At 37.8% G+C, this 14853-nt stretch overlaps 1 protein-coding gene across 1 annotated transcript in view; it reads right to left on the bottom strand.

Annotated features, from left to right (window-relative positions):
• CA10 (carbonic anhydrase 10) overlaps positions 1-11780 on the bottom strand; it is a 696068-nt gene extending 684288 nt beyond the window's left edge. Inside the window, exon 1 of the mRNA XM_044676329.1 lies at positions 11720-11780. Coding sequence (XP_044532264.1) covers positions 11720-11780 — 61 coding nt within the window. The remainder of the gene's footprint in view (positions 1-11719) is intronic.
• Positions 11781-14853: the final 3073 nt, after the last annotated feature.

The following is a 14853-nucleotide window of genomic DNA, read 5'->3' as shown; positions in this document are numbered from 1 at the left end:
TAGTAGTAGTAGTAGTAGTAGTAGCAGCAGAAGAAGAAGAAGAAGCAGTACTATCAGCAGCAACATTATTATTATTAGTATCAGTTGTGTAATTTGAAATTATTGTAAGCCCTGGAAGACTACATCTCCTAGGACTCTCTGCTACAACTTCCCCTGACACCTCTCACTTCCTTTGTGGGAGGTGTCAGGGAAAGTATAAAAGGAAAAGTTTGGCCTCTTCTCTCTGTCTCTGTCTCTCTGTCTCTCTCTCCCTCTCTCCCTCGACCTTGGAGGCTGGCTGCGCTCTCGACCCTGAGCTCTGCTCTCTCTCTACCCTGGAGGAGGGCTAGCTCTCTCCACCCTGGAAGCAGAGCTCTTTACCCTGAACCCTGATCTCTCTCTTGGTGCCTTTTTCCCTTTCTTCCTACCTCCTACTTTTCCCTATACTTTTCCCTAATTAAAATAAAATCATAGCTATTCAAAACCTAAAGTTGCTCTCTGATCATTTATTAGGGACTCTATTTTTTACTTACCCTTAGGCAGTAAGGCAGGCAGGAGAATTAGCAGGCAGTCAGGCAGGCAGGTTCAGGTCCCATCTGGGTCCCCATAAAATGTGTGGTGAAAATGAAGGGAGGAAGGTAGGATGGTAGGGAGAAAGAAGAGAGGAAGGTAGAGGAAGGAAAAGGAAGAGGTAGTGGTCTCCAGCCCTGGCAGGGGAAATTGACCAAAGCCCTCAAATGAATGATCAGAGAGCAACTTTAGGGTTTGAATAGCTAGGTTTTATTTTAATTAGAAAGGGAAAGATCTAGGAGGCAGCTAGGTAACTCAGTGGATTGAGTCAGGTGTAGAGACGGGAGGTCCTAGGTTCAAATCCAGCCTCAGACACTTCTCAGCTGTGTGACCCTGGGCAAGTCACTTGACCCCCATTGCTCACCCTTACTACTCTTCCACCTATGAGCCAATACACAGAAGTTAAGGGTTTAAAAAAATAAAGAGAAAGGTCTAGGGGAAACTAGGAGGTAGGAGGAAAGAGGAAAAGGTGCCAAGAGAGAGATCAGGGTCTCAGGGTGGAGAGAGCTAGCCAGTTTCCAAAGTCGAGAGAGCAGACCCTCCTGGGTAGAGAGCGAGCAGAGCTCAGGGTTGAGAGCTAGCATGTCAAGAGAACCCAGCCACAGTAATACTATTATTATTAGTAGCAGCAGCAGCATTATTGGTATTAGCTGTAGTAGTAGCAGAAGAAGCAGTAGTAGCAGCAGTATTATTATTAGTAGTAGAAGTAGCAGTAGCAGGAATAGTAGTAGTAACAGTAACAGTAGTATTAGTAGTAGTAGTATCAGCAGAATTGTTATTAGTAGTAGTGGTGGTGGTAGCAGAAGTAGTAGTAGTAGTAGCAGCAGCAATACTATTATTAGTGGTAGTAATAGCAGAAGTATTATTATTATTACTGTTAATGGTAGCAATAGTAGTAGCAGCAGGAGCTACTGTATTACTATTAGTAGGAGTAGAAGTAATAGTAGCACTACTACTTAGTAATAGTAGTCATGGTCATGGTAAGAGTAATGGTAGTAGATCACATTCTTCACAAGATTGTTGTGAGGAAAGCACTTTGTTAGTACAAGCTGCTCTTTAATTAAGCTCTGAATACCACATAAAGTTTGTAACTGAATAAAAAACCAAAAATACCTCCTACCTTCAAATCTATACTCCCACATGCCAAAGACATGTAAACAAATATATTTTATTTTTATAATTTTATTTTTATTCAGTGGAAAAACTTCCTAGAGTGACTGAGTTCTCCCACTTAGCTGTGTGAACTCAGATGAGTTCCTTAGTCTCCCCTAAGTCTCAATTTCCTCATCTATAAAATGGGGATAACAACTGCCCTACAAAACAGACCCAGGATGGTCACTGAATTCCTTGAAAATCATAACCTCCAACATGGATAACATATTTCAAGAAATCACAAATGAAAAATGATCAGATCTTTTAGAGTAAGAGGACCAGATGAAAAATAGAAAGAGCCTATCAGTCACATACTGAAAGATATACCAAAACAAAAACTCCCAAAGTTATCAAAGCAAAACTCCAAATGTTCCAAGTCAAAGAAAAAGAATTGTATAAATATTCAGAAACAAAAAGTTCAAATATCAAGGAACCACAGTAAGGATCACACAATACTTAAGCAGCAAATATTTCAAAGCAGAGAAAATATTGGATTATGATTTTTTAAAAAAGGAGATATCCAGGAATAATTTACTTTATGAGTGATATAATCCCATAGGGGCATAAGATAGTTAAGCACATATATTAGACATGTGATTTCAGTGATATTGGAAGATAATGGTGAGGAAACTTCCTAAACCAAAGCAGGTTAGCATATACTCTGAAACTTTACATCTTAGCGAGTTACCTATATCATTGGTACCATAACTGATTTTCCCAGTTACATGACCAGTATGTGTCAGAGATAGCATATGAACCTTTAATGGAATAAAAGACTTTTAAGCCTGATGAAAATTCTAGTGCTATGAAGAAATTTTGAAATACAAACATAAAATGAAGAGAAACAGAAAAGAAAATATATTTGAGGGAAAGGGGCTGAATGACAAGGAAACATTTACATTCTAATTGTGGAAGAGGAGATAAGTATCCTTTCAGAATTCAAGCATCTTTAAGAATCACAGATGGAGTTAAATATGACAAAAGGGCTCAGAGATTTTTGTTGTTCTGTTTTTACAGTTCTAAGAGGAAAGAAAGGAGGTTTTTGTTTTAAAAAGGAACACACTGAGGAAGAAATAGGAAAAAGAAGATGAAAATTTACTATTTCTCATAATTAAGGTGAGTAACAAGAAGCATACATAAACAATAAGGAAAGGGAATGGGGAGTAGGCATTACAGAAAGTTCACTTTTATCTGAATAAGACAAAAGAGGATTGATTATATACAAATAAGCATACATACACTTACACATACACAAATAATTTGATTGGGGTAGAAATACATTAAACCCAAGAGGGTGAAAGGAAGATGTAGAGAAGAGAAAGAATCTTAAGGAAAAACAGAGAGTTGGAGAAGAACAAACCAAACAAACTTCAACTCCATTTGATGGATTATAAATGTGAGAATCTAAGGGAAAGAAAGAATAAGAAGCTCTAATCAGGGTGTAGATAAAGAGAGGATGTATATTGAAGTGGAAGAAGATTACAGATCACTTCTGTGGATCACATTCCTTATTCACCATAATTTTATTTGTAAAGAGTCAGTGAAATGGAAAAAATATGAAGACATGACAGGGAAAAACATAAAATTAATCATCATAATCATGAACGTTTATAAGATGGCCTCACCAATAAAATGGCTGAGGATAGTAGAATGGAGTAGAATCATCTATCAATGGTATTTATATAAAAAAATTAATTGAAATAAATGTTCATGTCAAGTAAAAGCACAACTTCTTATTCTTCAGACAAATTCCAAATTCAAGGGGTAACAATGGTAAAAAAATGGCATAATTAAAAGGAATAAACAGGAAAACTACATTATCTTAAAGAAAATAACACCAATAACCATTAGCATAGCATCTAAGCACTTAAAAGAAATTGTACTCAAATATGAGTAATAATTCACTAGCAAAACCATAAGTGGGCTTGTATGTTCCTCCAACAAAAAAGATAAGTGAGAAAAAACTTAAGTATATGAATAGAATTGTACAAAAACCAGAGATAATAGCAATCTGGTGATAAGAAAAGAAAGGAATATACATATTTCTGAGTTATGCATGAAACTATTACAAAAACTGTTAGGAAATAAAAGCCTCAAATAAATATAAAAAAAGTCAGAATATTTACATATTTTTTAGCAAATAAAACATAATAAAAACTATAACCAAGAAAGAGCCTTTAAAGAAAGGATTCCAATTGTAAAACTTAAAAGACTAAATAATCGAATACAAAATTATTTATTGATCAAAGGACACTAAGGAATTGATTGATCAAAGAACAAAATCATGAAAACAATAGACTATGCCATCCAAGAAAATGGCAATAAGAAAACTACCAAAACTTAAGGAATCCAGATGATGCAATTCTTATGAAAATGTTGTGTATCTCTAAACAGTTTCAAAAACAAAAGGGAAAAGATTAGATCAATGAATGAGATGCAATTAAAGAAAACTCATAAAATAATAAATTAAAATATTATAATTAAGCACAAAATTAGAAGCTGGGAAAATCAAAGAAAAGATTAACAAAATGAAAACAAAAAGCTCCCACTGAATTTGAGTTAAGAAATACTAGTTGTTCAAAAAATACCTCCTAAAACAGATGAACTATCAGCTAATCTGATTCAAAAAAGAAAATGAAGTTAGCAGTATTAAAAGTGAAAAGAATTTATGAAAGAAAATAAATAACTAAGTAGAATTTGTAGAAAGCATTTTGCATAATTACATGTGAAAAATTATAACATTAGAGGAATGGATAAATATTTATGAGAATATAAAAATATTCCGAATAACATAAAAATAGAGAATTTAAATAACCCAATTTCAGAAAAAAAGAAATTAAACAATTCTTAGATTAATTCTCAAAATAGAATGGGTGAACAGGACTGGATGGATTTACCAATGAACTCTATCAAGTATGCAAAGAAAAATTAATTATATGTATTAATTAAAGCTTTAAAAAGTAAAAAAAAATAATTACATATATAACTTTATATAGCTATTCAATATTCTATAAACTGCATAAAACAAAAAAGTTGATTTCAGATCAGTCCTATGGCACAAATAATAAGGAAAGAAAACTATTGACCAATAAACCTAATGACTATAAGTACAAAATGGTTAATAAATTATTAGCAAATAGGCTATAATGATATATTTAAAAATTATCCAATATTACCATTTTGGATTTATACTAAGCATGCAGGATTTTTTCATTATTAGGAAAATTATAGATACAGGACAACTTAATAACAAAAATAGCAAAAATCATATGACAACAAATGCAGAAAAACTTTTTATAAAATATGATGTATGCATACATGTATATGTATAAGTGTGTATATATAAATATGACTCCTCCTTTAATTTGTTAATTAGTATCTATTTAAAAGCAAGAGGTAGCATTATCTATGATAGTTAATGCTAGAAGTCTTTCTAATAAGATCAGGGGCAAAGCAAGTTTGCATATTATTGCCACTATTGTTTAATTATACTTTTTTTGAAATGCTAGCTATAGCAATAATAAAAGAAAAATAAATTAAGGGAAATAAACATACAAGAGGTATTACATTTTTTAGATTTGCAGATGATACAGTTGTCTACTTAAGAAATTAATTTATTCAATGACTTCAGCAAAACAGCATGATTTAAAATAGATCTACATCAATCATCAGCCTTTCTGTATGTTACCAAGAAAATAAAGTAGCAAGAGAAAGAAAAATTGCATTTAAATGACCTACAGAATAATGAAAATATCTGGGAATCAACCAACTAATACATGCATATGGTAATTACATTAATATAACTACAAAATAAACACAAATAATTGAAAAGATATTAATTGCTCTTGATTGGGCCAAAACAATATAATAATGGCAATGTTACCTGAATTAATATACTTATTCAGTGTCTGTCATTCAAGCTACCAAAAGATCACTTTTGTAGAGCTTTTAAAAATGTATGAGATTCATCTGCAGGATTGACAAATCAGAATCTCAATAAGAATAATGAAAAAAAGTGGGAAAATAGGAACCTAGCATTACAGGATATCAAACAAAATTATAAATCAGTAATCATCAAAATAATTTGGTATAAATAGAAAAGTTGACCCCTGGAACAGATGATATACACAAGTTCATCAAATGATAAAATGTTGTTACATAGTACTTGCTAAATCCAAAGATCTCAACTACTATAATAATGACTTGCTGATTGATTAAAAAAAAAAAACAACTTTGGGAAATCTAGCAATCTGTTTATAACAAATTAGGCTTACATCAGCATATCAACATCTTATACTGTTTACCTAAAAAAGTTCCACATGGATATGGATTTAAATATGAAGGTTCATATGATTAAAAAAATTAGAAAAACAGGGATGTCACAACAAGATGAGAGAAGAATTAACCAAACAAGGGGGTAGAGAGAGTTTCACAGAAAATGAAATGGACACTTTCAGTTACATAATATTAAAATGACTTTTGTATAAACAAAACCAATGCAATTAAGTTTAAAGGGAAAATGATTGACTCAGGGAATACATATTTGTAGCAATTTTTTTTGGTCAAGGTCTGATATACAATATATAAAGGGAACTGATTAAAAATATAATAAGAGCTATACCCCAATAGGTAAATGATAGGAAAAACAGTTGTGAAAAGAAGAAAGGCCAGCTATGGGCAACCATATGAAAAAATAATCTAAATTTTTACAAAAAAAGAAGTGTAAGTTAAAACAACTCTTCCATTTCACCCATCAAAGGCAAACATAACAAAAAATGGAAAATGATGTAGGCACACAAATGTTTGAACTATGGATTACTTGGGCTATTCTGGAAAGGAACTTGGAACTACACTCAAAAACTCATTAAAATATGAATATCCTTTGACCCAGCCAATACTTCAACTAGGAATGTGTTCCAAAGAAATAGAAGAAATGGTAAGAGGATCCATCTGTAAAAAATATTCATTATATTACTTTTTGCTTTAGCAAAGAACTAGAAACCAAGATATTTCTAGAAAGAACTAGAAATAAAGAAACAAAGCATCTATTGGGGAATAGCTGAATAAATTGTATTATACAAATGTAGTTGAATAATAGGACAGGTTTAGATGCAGGGAGAACTAGAAAGATTTGTATAAAATGATGTAGTGAAATGAAAAGCAGCAGAACAGTTTAAACAATTACTTTAAACTCTAAAGAAAAACAATTTTGAAAGACTTAAGAACTTTGATCAATGAGCAATCATTACTCCAGAGGACAGATAATGAGGCATGTTACCTCCTAACAGAACTGATGAACTCGAGGCACAGAAAGAGATCTTCATATGTGGCCGATTTATGATATGGGTTTTGGGGGGCTATTATTTATTATGAAATTTGAGGTTTTTTAAAATTGTTGTTCATTAATTAGGAGTAGAATTAAAGGAGTGCTAATGATAGTGAAGGCCCATAAAGTCAAAGAAGAAAGAGAATTAATGTTAACACCAGAAAAATAAAGCATTGGGGCAGCAAGGTAGTTCAGTGGATTGAGAGGTAGGCCTAGAGATGGGAGTACCTGGGTTCAAATCTTGCCTCAGAAAGTTCCTAGCTATCTGACCCTGGGCAAGTCACTTAATCCCTATTATCCCTAATATGCTTAGCCCACATTGCTCTATTGCCACAGAACCAATACACAGTATTGATTCTAAAATGGAAGGTAAGTTTTAAAAATAAAAAGCATAGAAAAGAATTAAAGTGAGATCAGAGACATGAAGGACAACTTGTTGAATTTATTGTACCCTTTTTTTAATGTTCTTAATGGAAATAGGTGGTTTCATATACATTTCCTTTTTCTCCTCTTTGTATCAATATTCATATTCATTGATGTTAAGTTCAGAATAATTTTTAAAACAACATTTTTGTAAACCTAAAGGTACTGTATTAATGTTATAAGTTTGAATTAATGATAATAATCATAGAATCACTGATATAGAGCTGGAAGAGATTTCAAAAGCCATCTAGTCCAATCCCCATTTTTGAGATGAATATACAAAGATCTGGGGTAGCTAGGTGGCAGAGTGCCAGGTTACAGTGAGGACAACCTGAATTCAAATTAGGACTCAGATACTTATTATCTTGGTTATTCTGGGCAACTCACTTAACCCTGTTTTGCCTCAGTTTCCTCATCCATAAAAAGAGCTGGAATAGGAAATGGTGAACCACTGCATAATCTCTGCCTAGAAAACTCCATGGGGTCATGTAAATTCAGCCAAAACCAAAAAACAGTAACAAGAAACACTAAGCCAAAGAGAGATTCAATGATTTGTCTAAAGTCAAAAGAGGTAGTAAGGGTCCAAGGTAGAACATGAAAAGAGGTACTTTGACTCCAGAGCTGATATTCTTTCCTATTAATTACAATTTCAAAAGAACAAACAAACAAAAACATTTGAAAACATTCTTTCCAAGTGAGGTCTGATTTTCATGTTACCTAGTGAGAGTATGCTACAGAAGGGACAAGTGGCTATGTCTGAATTAAATGCAATAACTATTCTATAGCTAGAAGGACCTTTCCCACAGCTGGGGGACCATAAATACTATCTCATCTGAGATGCTTTTATGGGGAAGAAGTGAAACTTCTGACAGCACAGAGGAAAACAACCTCTGCTCCTTTCTTTCCCCTCACAGATCCTGTCTGTCTTATATTTTCAGCTGAATGAGCTTTTATTTCATTGTGGATTCAGAAGCACTCCCACTCCATAGCCCTCCCTCTTCCCGTTCTGCAGGGGGAATCATTAAGTGACTGAAACTGATGACATCTGGATCACAGGCCCAAATGCTACTTACCAAGCTACTAGCTAAAGCCAACCATGGCTTTTGGTGTTTTTAGCTTTTTTCTTTTTCATTTTATTTTATCACAAGCAGATTAATGCACATCACTGGAACACAGAAGCCCAAGGTCTCTGTTTTGAACAGTGACATCCAACAATTCCACAGAGAGAAAAACAAAAGCATTACATGCCTTATTTCCTGAGATTAAGAAAACAAAAATCTAAACTAACTTGTTAAAGGAGACTTCGAGAGGTCCTGCTTTTTGCCTTCTTTGTATCTCAGCACTTAGCACAGTGTCTGGTAGACAGTAAAGGCTTAATAAGTGTTTGCTGGCTTGACTAAAAGCAAAGATTACCTCCTGAAACTAAATCAATGATCCCTCATCTCTTGCTTAAATCTTCAACTAAGATTTTCTTTTTTAGCATGTTTATACTGCAGAATTGTGCTTCCTTTCCCTGGTCTGGTATTTCTCGATAATACAGCAAACCATGCCAATGCATCAATTATTGATGCACAGTGACCCAATAAACCAACACAGCACATTAGGTTCACCACTTGCCTGGCAATTCACTACATTGAGTGGGAAGAAGGAGAGGAGAGAAAGAAGGGAAAATCGGCAAGATTTACTGGGCACTTTGGGTGATACTGTGTTCCCTTTGGTGAAGCCCTATCTATGCTAAGTAAATTAAAACTGCAAATCATGGAAAACCTGAAATGGGAAAGACCCACCAGTCTCTCCCTGAGTCACATTTCTTCAGACTTAGTCCCCATGTACTACTTCTGCCTCCCCCTCCTTTCCTACCCTCCCCAGCAATATCCCAAAGCTGTCACATGGGAAGGAAAGGGAGGAGTCAGAACACCCCAAAGTGTGGCAATTGTGAATCACAATTACAGTGCTCTCCTGAATGCTGACATAAAAAGATGTAATTGGATAAGCAGCTAGGCTGAGGCAAAGAGGCAGGAGAGGCAAATGCCTAAACCATTTAAAAATAATGGGTCTTTAAAGTAGGTGTGTATAATACATAAATGTGCAAGGCATAATGCTACATCTCTGTCTAAACAGCTTCATAAAGGGCAAATTAATTCAAGACCTAACTAGGCATTTGGAACCATAACCTAGTTTCCCATATTAAGCTAATAGCTAGCAATTTTGCTTACACTTTTATTCCCTCATAATACATCAATGATGATTATTTAGTGAATATGTGTGAAAGGCCATGTGCTCAATACTTTCATTTCTTACTTGAAAACACTTCTCATCTTTCTATGTCAATGCTTCAGCTGCTGGCATACTGAGCACAATATAGCTTTAACCATATACTATTAATACTATATTCTGCTGCCACATTCTTTTAGAACTATGCATCTGCACATACACGGAAAGAGACTTTTTTTCCCCAGTAGGTCCTTACACATAATCACCATAAAATGCATAATATATGTATTTATAGGGGAAGGATTTGCCAACAAACTGAGGTAACCGAAGGCCTTAACTCATCAAAAGTCTTGACAGGAATTAGACTTCATATTTGCCAAAATCTGAAAATTATTTATAAGGAAGAGGTGGGGGGAAGCAAGGGAGAAAGTTGGTGGTGATCTTAGAGAGGGATCTTTTGTAACTTTACTGAAATATTTTAGAAAGGAGAATTGAGAAGGGAAATTTGGAAAGGCATCTAAAAAGACTGGCTAAGTGATGTGTATATATGTATATGTTTATAGAAATATATAAGCATTTAGATATAATGATATGCATATATGCATAAATGACCATTCTCAGAGGGACTGGCTTATAGAACAATCTCCAGCTGCAGCAAGAGGAAATATAAAGGGGGGGCGCAGTCTAGGGTAGTGGAAGAAAATGTGCTAAAAAGAAGATACCTTAATTTGACAAAAGCAAACTCCTTGTTTAGGTTGTCAGTGGCAAAAAGGAATAAGGGAATATGGAGGGGGATGCTGCCCACCCCTACCCCTTTTATACTGTCATAAAAAGGAGACTGAAAATCAAGGTTTAAGAGTTAGTTGGTGTTTTATTTCACCAGCTCCAGCATGAGCTCAAGCTCCCTAGAACAGGATTATGTGGGAGGAGCACTATTATCCCAGATCTCCCTTACCTCTGTTCCAGATGTGCCTGGTTAGAGGGGCCACGGGTTATTTCTCCTCAGGCCACTGGGGAAGTTGGCTGTATTCCCATTCGTGCATGAAAAATGGGGACCAAGGGCACAATTGTAAATGAAAACTACTAACATACAACTAGATGGGCATTGGGTAGTAAGAGGCAGCAGCTGTTGGGTAAAGGGGAGGGGGGACATCAAGTTCTTCAGTAATTCAGGGGACAGGCTCCTTCCTCCCTTAGCCACCTGAGCAACATTTCATTAACCAGCACACTGCCGGAAAATCCTCTGCCCTCAACCCCAATATCCCTACTTTGTACCCTAGGCTACTTATTCTTCCCTTCTCAGGACAGCTGCACTCGCTTGAGATATGGAACACAAGGCCAGGACTACTCTAGCTAATTGGGAAGCAGCTATTGGGAATCCGGAAAAGCCACAGTGGTTGTTTTGTGGCAAGGAGGGATGGAGATTTAGGTAAGATACTCAAGCAGGAACATGCTAGTAGAGAGCTGCCTGCTCTTCACATATCTGGAACACACACACACACACACACACACACACTCACACACACACACACGCAAGCACCCTTATTCCCCTCCCAACAGTTTTCTGCCGGCATGATCTAATCCCCGCATCCTCCGCAGTCTCTCCAAAGTGACTACATACAGGGGCAGGGCACTGCGTCCATTTTGCCAGCTTCAAGGCGCTGAGTTTGGGAACTTTGAAGCCCGGGAGACTGGGATCGGGTGGGGGTTGGGGTGGGGTATTGAGGGCTGTATTTAGACACAGGATTTCTCTAGCTGATACTCAGTGGAGAATCAGGACCCACCTTCCACCTCCTCTGTTCCAGCCTCCTCCCTCGCCCTCAATCCTCCGACATAACTGAATCCCTCTAGTACTCTCATCCAGCGCTCTTGGGAACAGAAAGGAAGAGGCGCTCGTAGTTTTGCAGGTGGGGAAGCCCGCATAGCTCCCTACCCCCCAAGCGGCCGGTCTGGTTCCCTCCCCTTCCCCCCTTCCACGGGTGTTTACACAAGATAAAATCCATATTTTTCACACTATACAAGACAACCTTCTTTCGAATCCGATTTGTTCCATACCTGATATGCAGACGATGAAATTGGCTTGAAGGAGAAAAAGCACCTCCCAGACTATTTCCATCCTCCGATTCTCATTCCAAGTGCATCACTCGACGGAAAAAAAAGGGAAGGGGAAGAGGGGAGCCCACCACCACACACGCGCACACACACAAACACACACACACACACATACACACACTCTCTTACGCGCGCACACACGCACTCCCACCCCAAAGCCGGCCAATGACTACCACCCCCAAGATCAATATCGCAGTTTGAATTGTTCCAGCAAATCTCCCCTCGAGCTCGTAGGATCTATTCCCCAGATGTGCTGACACATGTCCAATGTTTCGCTGCCCCGACGGTCTCTCTCCTCTCTCTCCTCTATTTCCTGGGATCCCGAAAGCAGCTACAGCAGAAGCAGCAGCAGCCGCCACCTGAGGCCACCAGCGCTGGACTCTAGCTCCAGAAAGCGAGACCCCAATCCACCAGGCCCCCCAACAAGACATAGACGACAGCCCCCCAGTGGGCCGCGTGGTCGAATGTCTTCCCCTGCGTTCGTTCTATCGGTGCCCAGGCGGTCAGCTACAAGTTGCCCTCGAAGTCCGCCCACCTTACCAAGGCATGGTTAGCTTTTCTTCAGGGCTCCTCTCCTGCTGCCCCGAGTGGGGAGGGCGGGTACACCATACAGGAAAAGGAGGGGGTGGAGGGAGGTGGGAGAGAGAGAGAGGGAGAGAGAGAGAGAGAGTGAGAGAGAGAGAGAGAGAGAGAGAGAGAGAGAGAGAGAGAGAATTTGAATGTGACTTGTCATAAATCTCTGACAGCTTGCAACCCCTGCCGAGCCCCAGGGTTACTCCAGAAGCTTTTTTAACTCCTTCTCCTTCTCCCTTTCTTCTTTTCCCTCTCTCGGCTTCTAGTCTTGTCCCCAGGGCCCAGGCTTAGAAAGAAGACACTGGCACCTTGTGCGAAGAATCCTTTAGAGAGAGGAAAGTGCGCGCGGCCTTGCTTCAAGCTCCTTCCTGGGGGATATGGGCCATGGCTCCTGAGCCACACACTCCTTATTTATTTATCTATTTATTTCCCTTGCTTTCATTCGTTTATACATTTATTTCTCTCTGGCTCCCTGGCTTCTACAATTTCCTCTCTCCATCAACCGNAATGAAGGGTAGGGAGGGGGAATGTAGGGTGAGCAGGCTTAGGTAGTAGGAAGGTGGGGAGTAAAGAATCCTAGTCGAGGATCCCTGCAGATATCTCTGTGACTGCAGCTGCTGTTATGACCGTGGTGGCGGCGTGACAGCCCGAGACCTCCTTCCTTTGGGGGAGGGGGTGATAAAGGAGAAAGGGGATGGGTGGGGGCAAGGTTTCGCACAGTCCCAAATTCTCAGCATGATTATACCGATTGCAGACCGTGACGTTGGAATATTTCGCATGATCGTACACACACACACACACACACACACACACACACACACACACACACACACACAGAGGCGCGAGCGCGCACACACGCCCTATAGGGATTTTTTTTTTTTTTTTTTTTTTGGTACTTTTTCATTCTGATATTCAAAGGACTTTGAGCGAGTCTCGGACCATAGAATTGCAGAACATGTGCGGAGAGGGAAAGAGGTCCCATCTAGAAGCTCACCAAGACTAGAACGTTTTCCCTGGACATCCCCAGTGGGAGGTAAAAAGCAGTAGAGTGCTGGGTCATGCAGTACTTCAACTGAGAACAGAACAGTGTCCCTAGGACTTGGGTGGACAGGACAAGAGAGGACTGCGAAAAAGTGCTATCTCTGAGTTGTGCCAATTCCACTATTGCCTCCTGGGGGGTCAGCAAAAAACCTCCAGTCCAGTTTCCCCTCAATCTCCTCCCCTCATTTTCTCCCTCCCCCAGCCCCATGCTCTGAGATGGAGGAATACTGAGGTTTACAGTGGTGTGCTCTGATTAAATAAGCTATTAGAACAAAAAAAATCATGAAAGAGAAAAAATAAATATAGGGTCTTTATGTAGTGTTCCCCATCAGCCTCTGAGAAAAGAATGGTGAGACAGAAGTACTTTGAAGAGATAACTGAGACAATCTGAGGAGTAAAGTTTTCAAAATAAATTATAAGATGTGCTTCTCTCTTTATACCTTAAAAATAAATTGAGAACAGAATATTTTAAAAGTCAAGGGAAGGGGCTACAAGCAGATCTACAAGAACAAAATTTAACCTTATGGAGATGCATATCCATCTGTGGGCTTAAGTGTTCAGAATTCTATCTCCAGAGACTGAATGCTTCATCTTTTCATTATCACACCTCCTTTTCCCATTTCAGATCATTAAAGATTATAAAGGCAACCCTAATATGTTCAATGAGGAACAGGCTGTTTTACTCAAAAGGCATTTATTAAGTGTACATACAGTGAGCAGGACTATTCTCCAAACATTTGTAGTCTAACCACTTTGAAGGGTATTTATTTAGGCATTCCTGTATTTCATGCAAGATAAGTCAGTGACAAGAATAGGAAAAAATAATAATAACAATAATGGTCTCAATGGTAAGGTAAGAAGGTTGGGCTATTTCCCAATATAATTGAAACTAATTCTGAGAGACAATGTAATAAGGTAGAAAAAGTCCTTGCCTTGGAGATTGAGAAAGTCTTGTCTTTGAATTCAACACCTCTGGAACTGGTATGTGACTAATGTCATCACTTAACCTCTCTTCGCCAGGATTCACCTAATTCAAATTTCTCATCTGTAAAATGGGGATAATAGCTCTTGTAGCCTTTAACTAAGAGTTGTTGTGAGGATTAAATGATATGATGTTTGTAAAGTTCAGCAATTATAAGTGCTTACTATTTTCAGGCTTTGTGCTGGTTCTATTAAGTAGTGTTTGCCTTGGCCCTTGTGAATGCTAAATAGAGAGCCAGCCTCAAAGTCAGGAATAAACTTAGGTTTAAGTCTCACTTTTAATACTTACTGGCTTCATAATCCTAGTTAAGTCATTTAACCTTTCATTATTCTAGAACTTAAGACTAAATTGCTGATAAAATATCAATCTGCTTTGGTAGAGAGAATTTCCTTAGCTGGGACTTCCCTACATCAATGAAATCACAGGTCCAATCCCTGCTCCTTTCCTTAAACCCTACCAATTATTATATAACTTTGGGCAA

This window comes from Gracilinanus agilis, chromosome 4, assembly GCF_016433145.1.
Source record: "Gracilinanus agilis isolate LMUSP501 chromosome 4, AgileGrace, whole genome shotgun sequence".
NCBI classification, from domain to species: domain Eukaryota; kingdom Metazoa; phylum Chordata; class Mammalia; order Didelphimorphia; family Didelphidae; genus Gracilinanus; species Gracilinanus agilis.
This window is presented reverse-complemented; position numbering and strand designations above follow the sequence as displayed.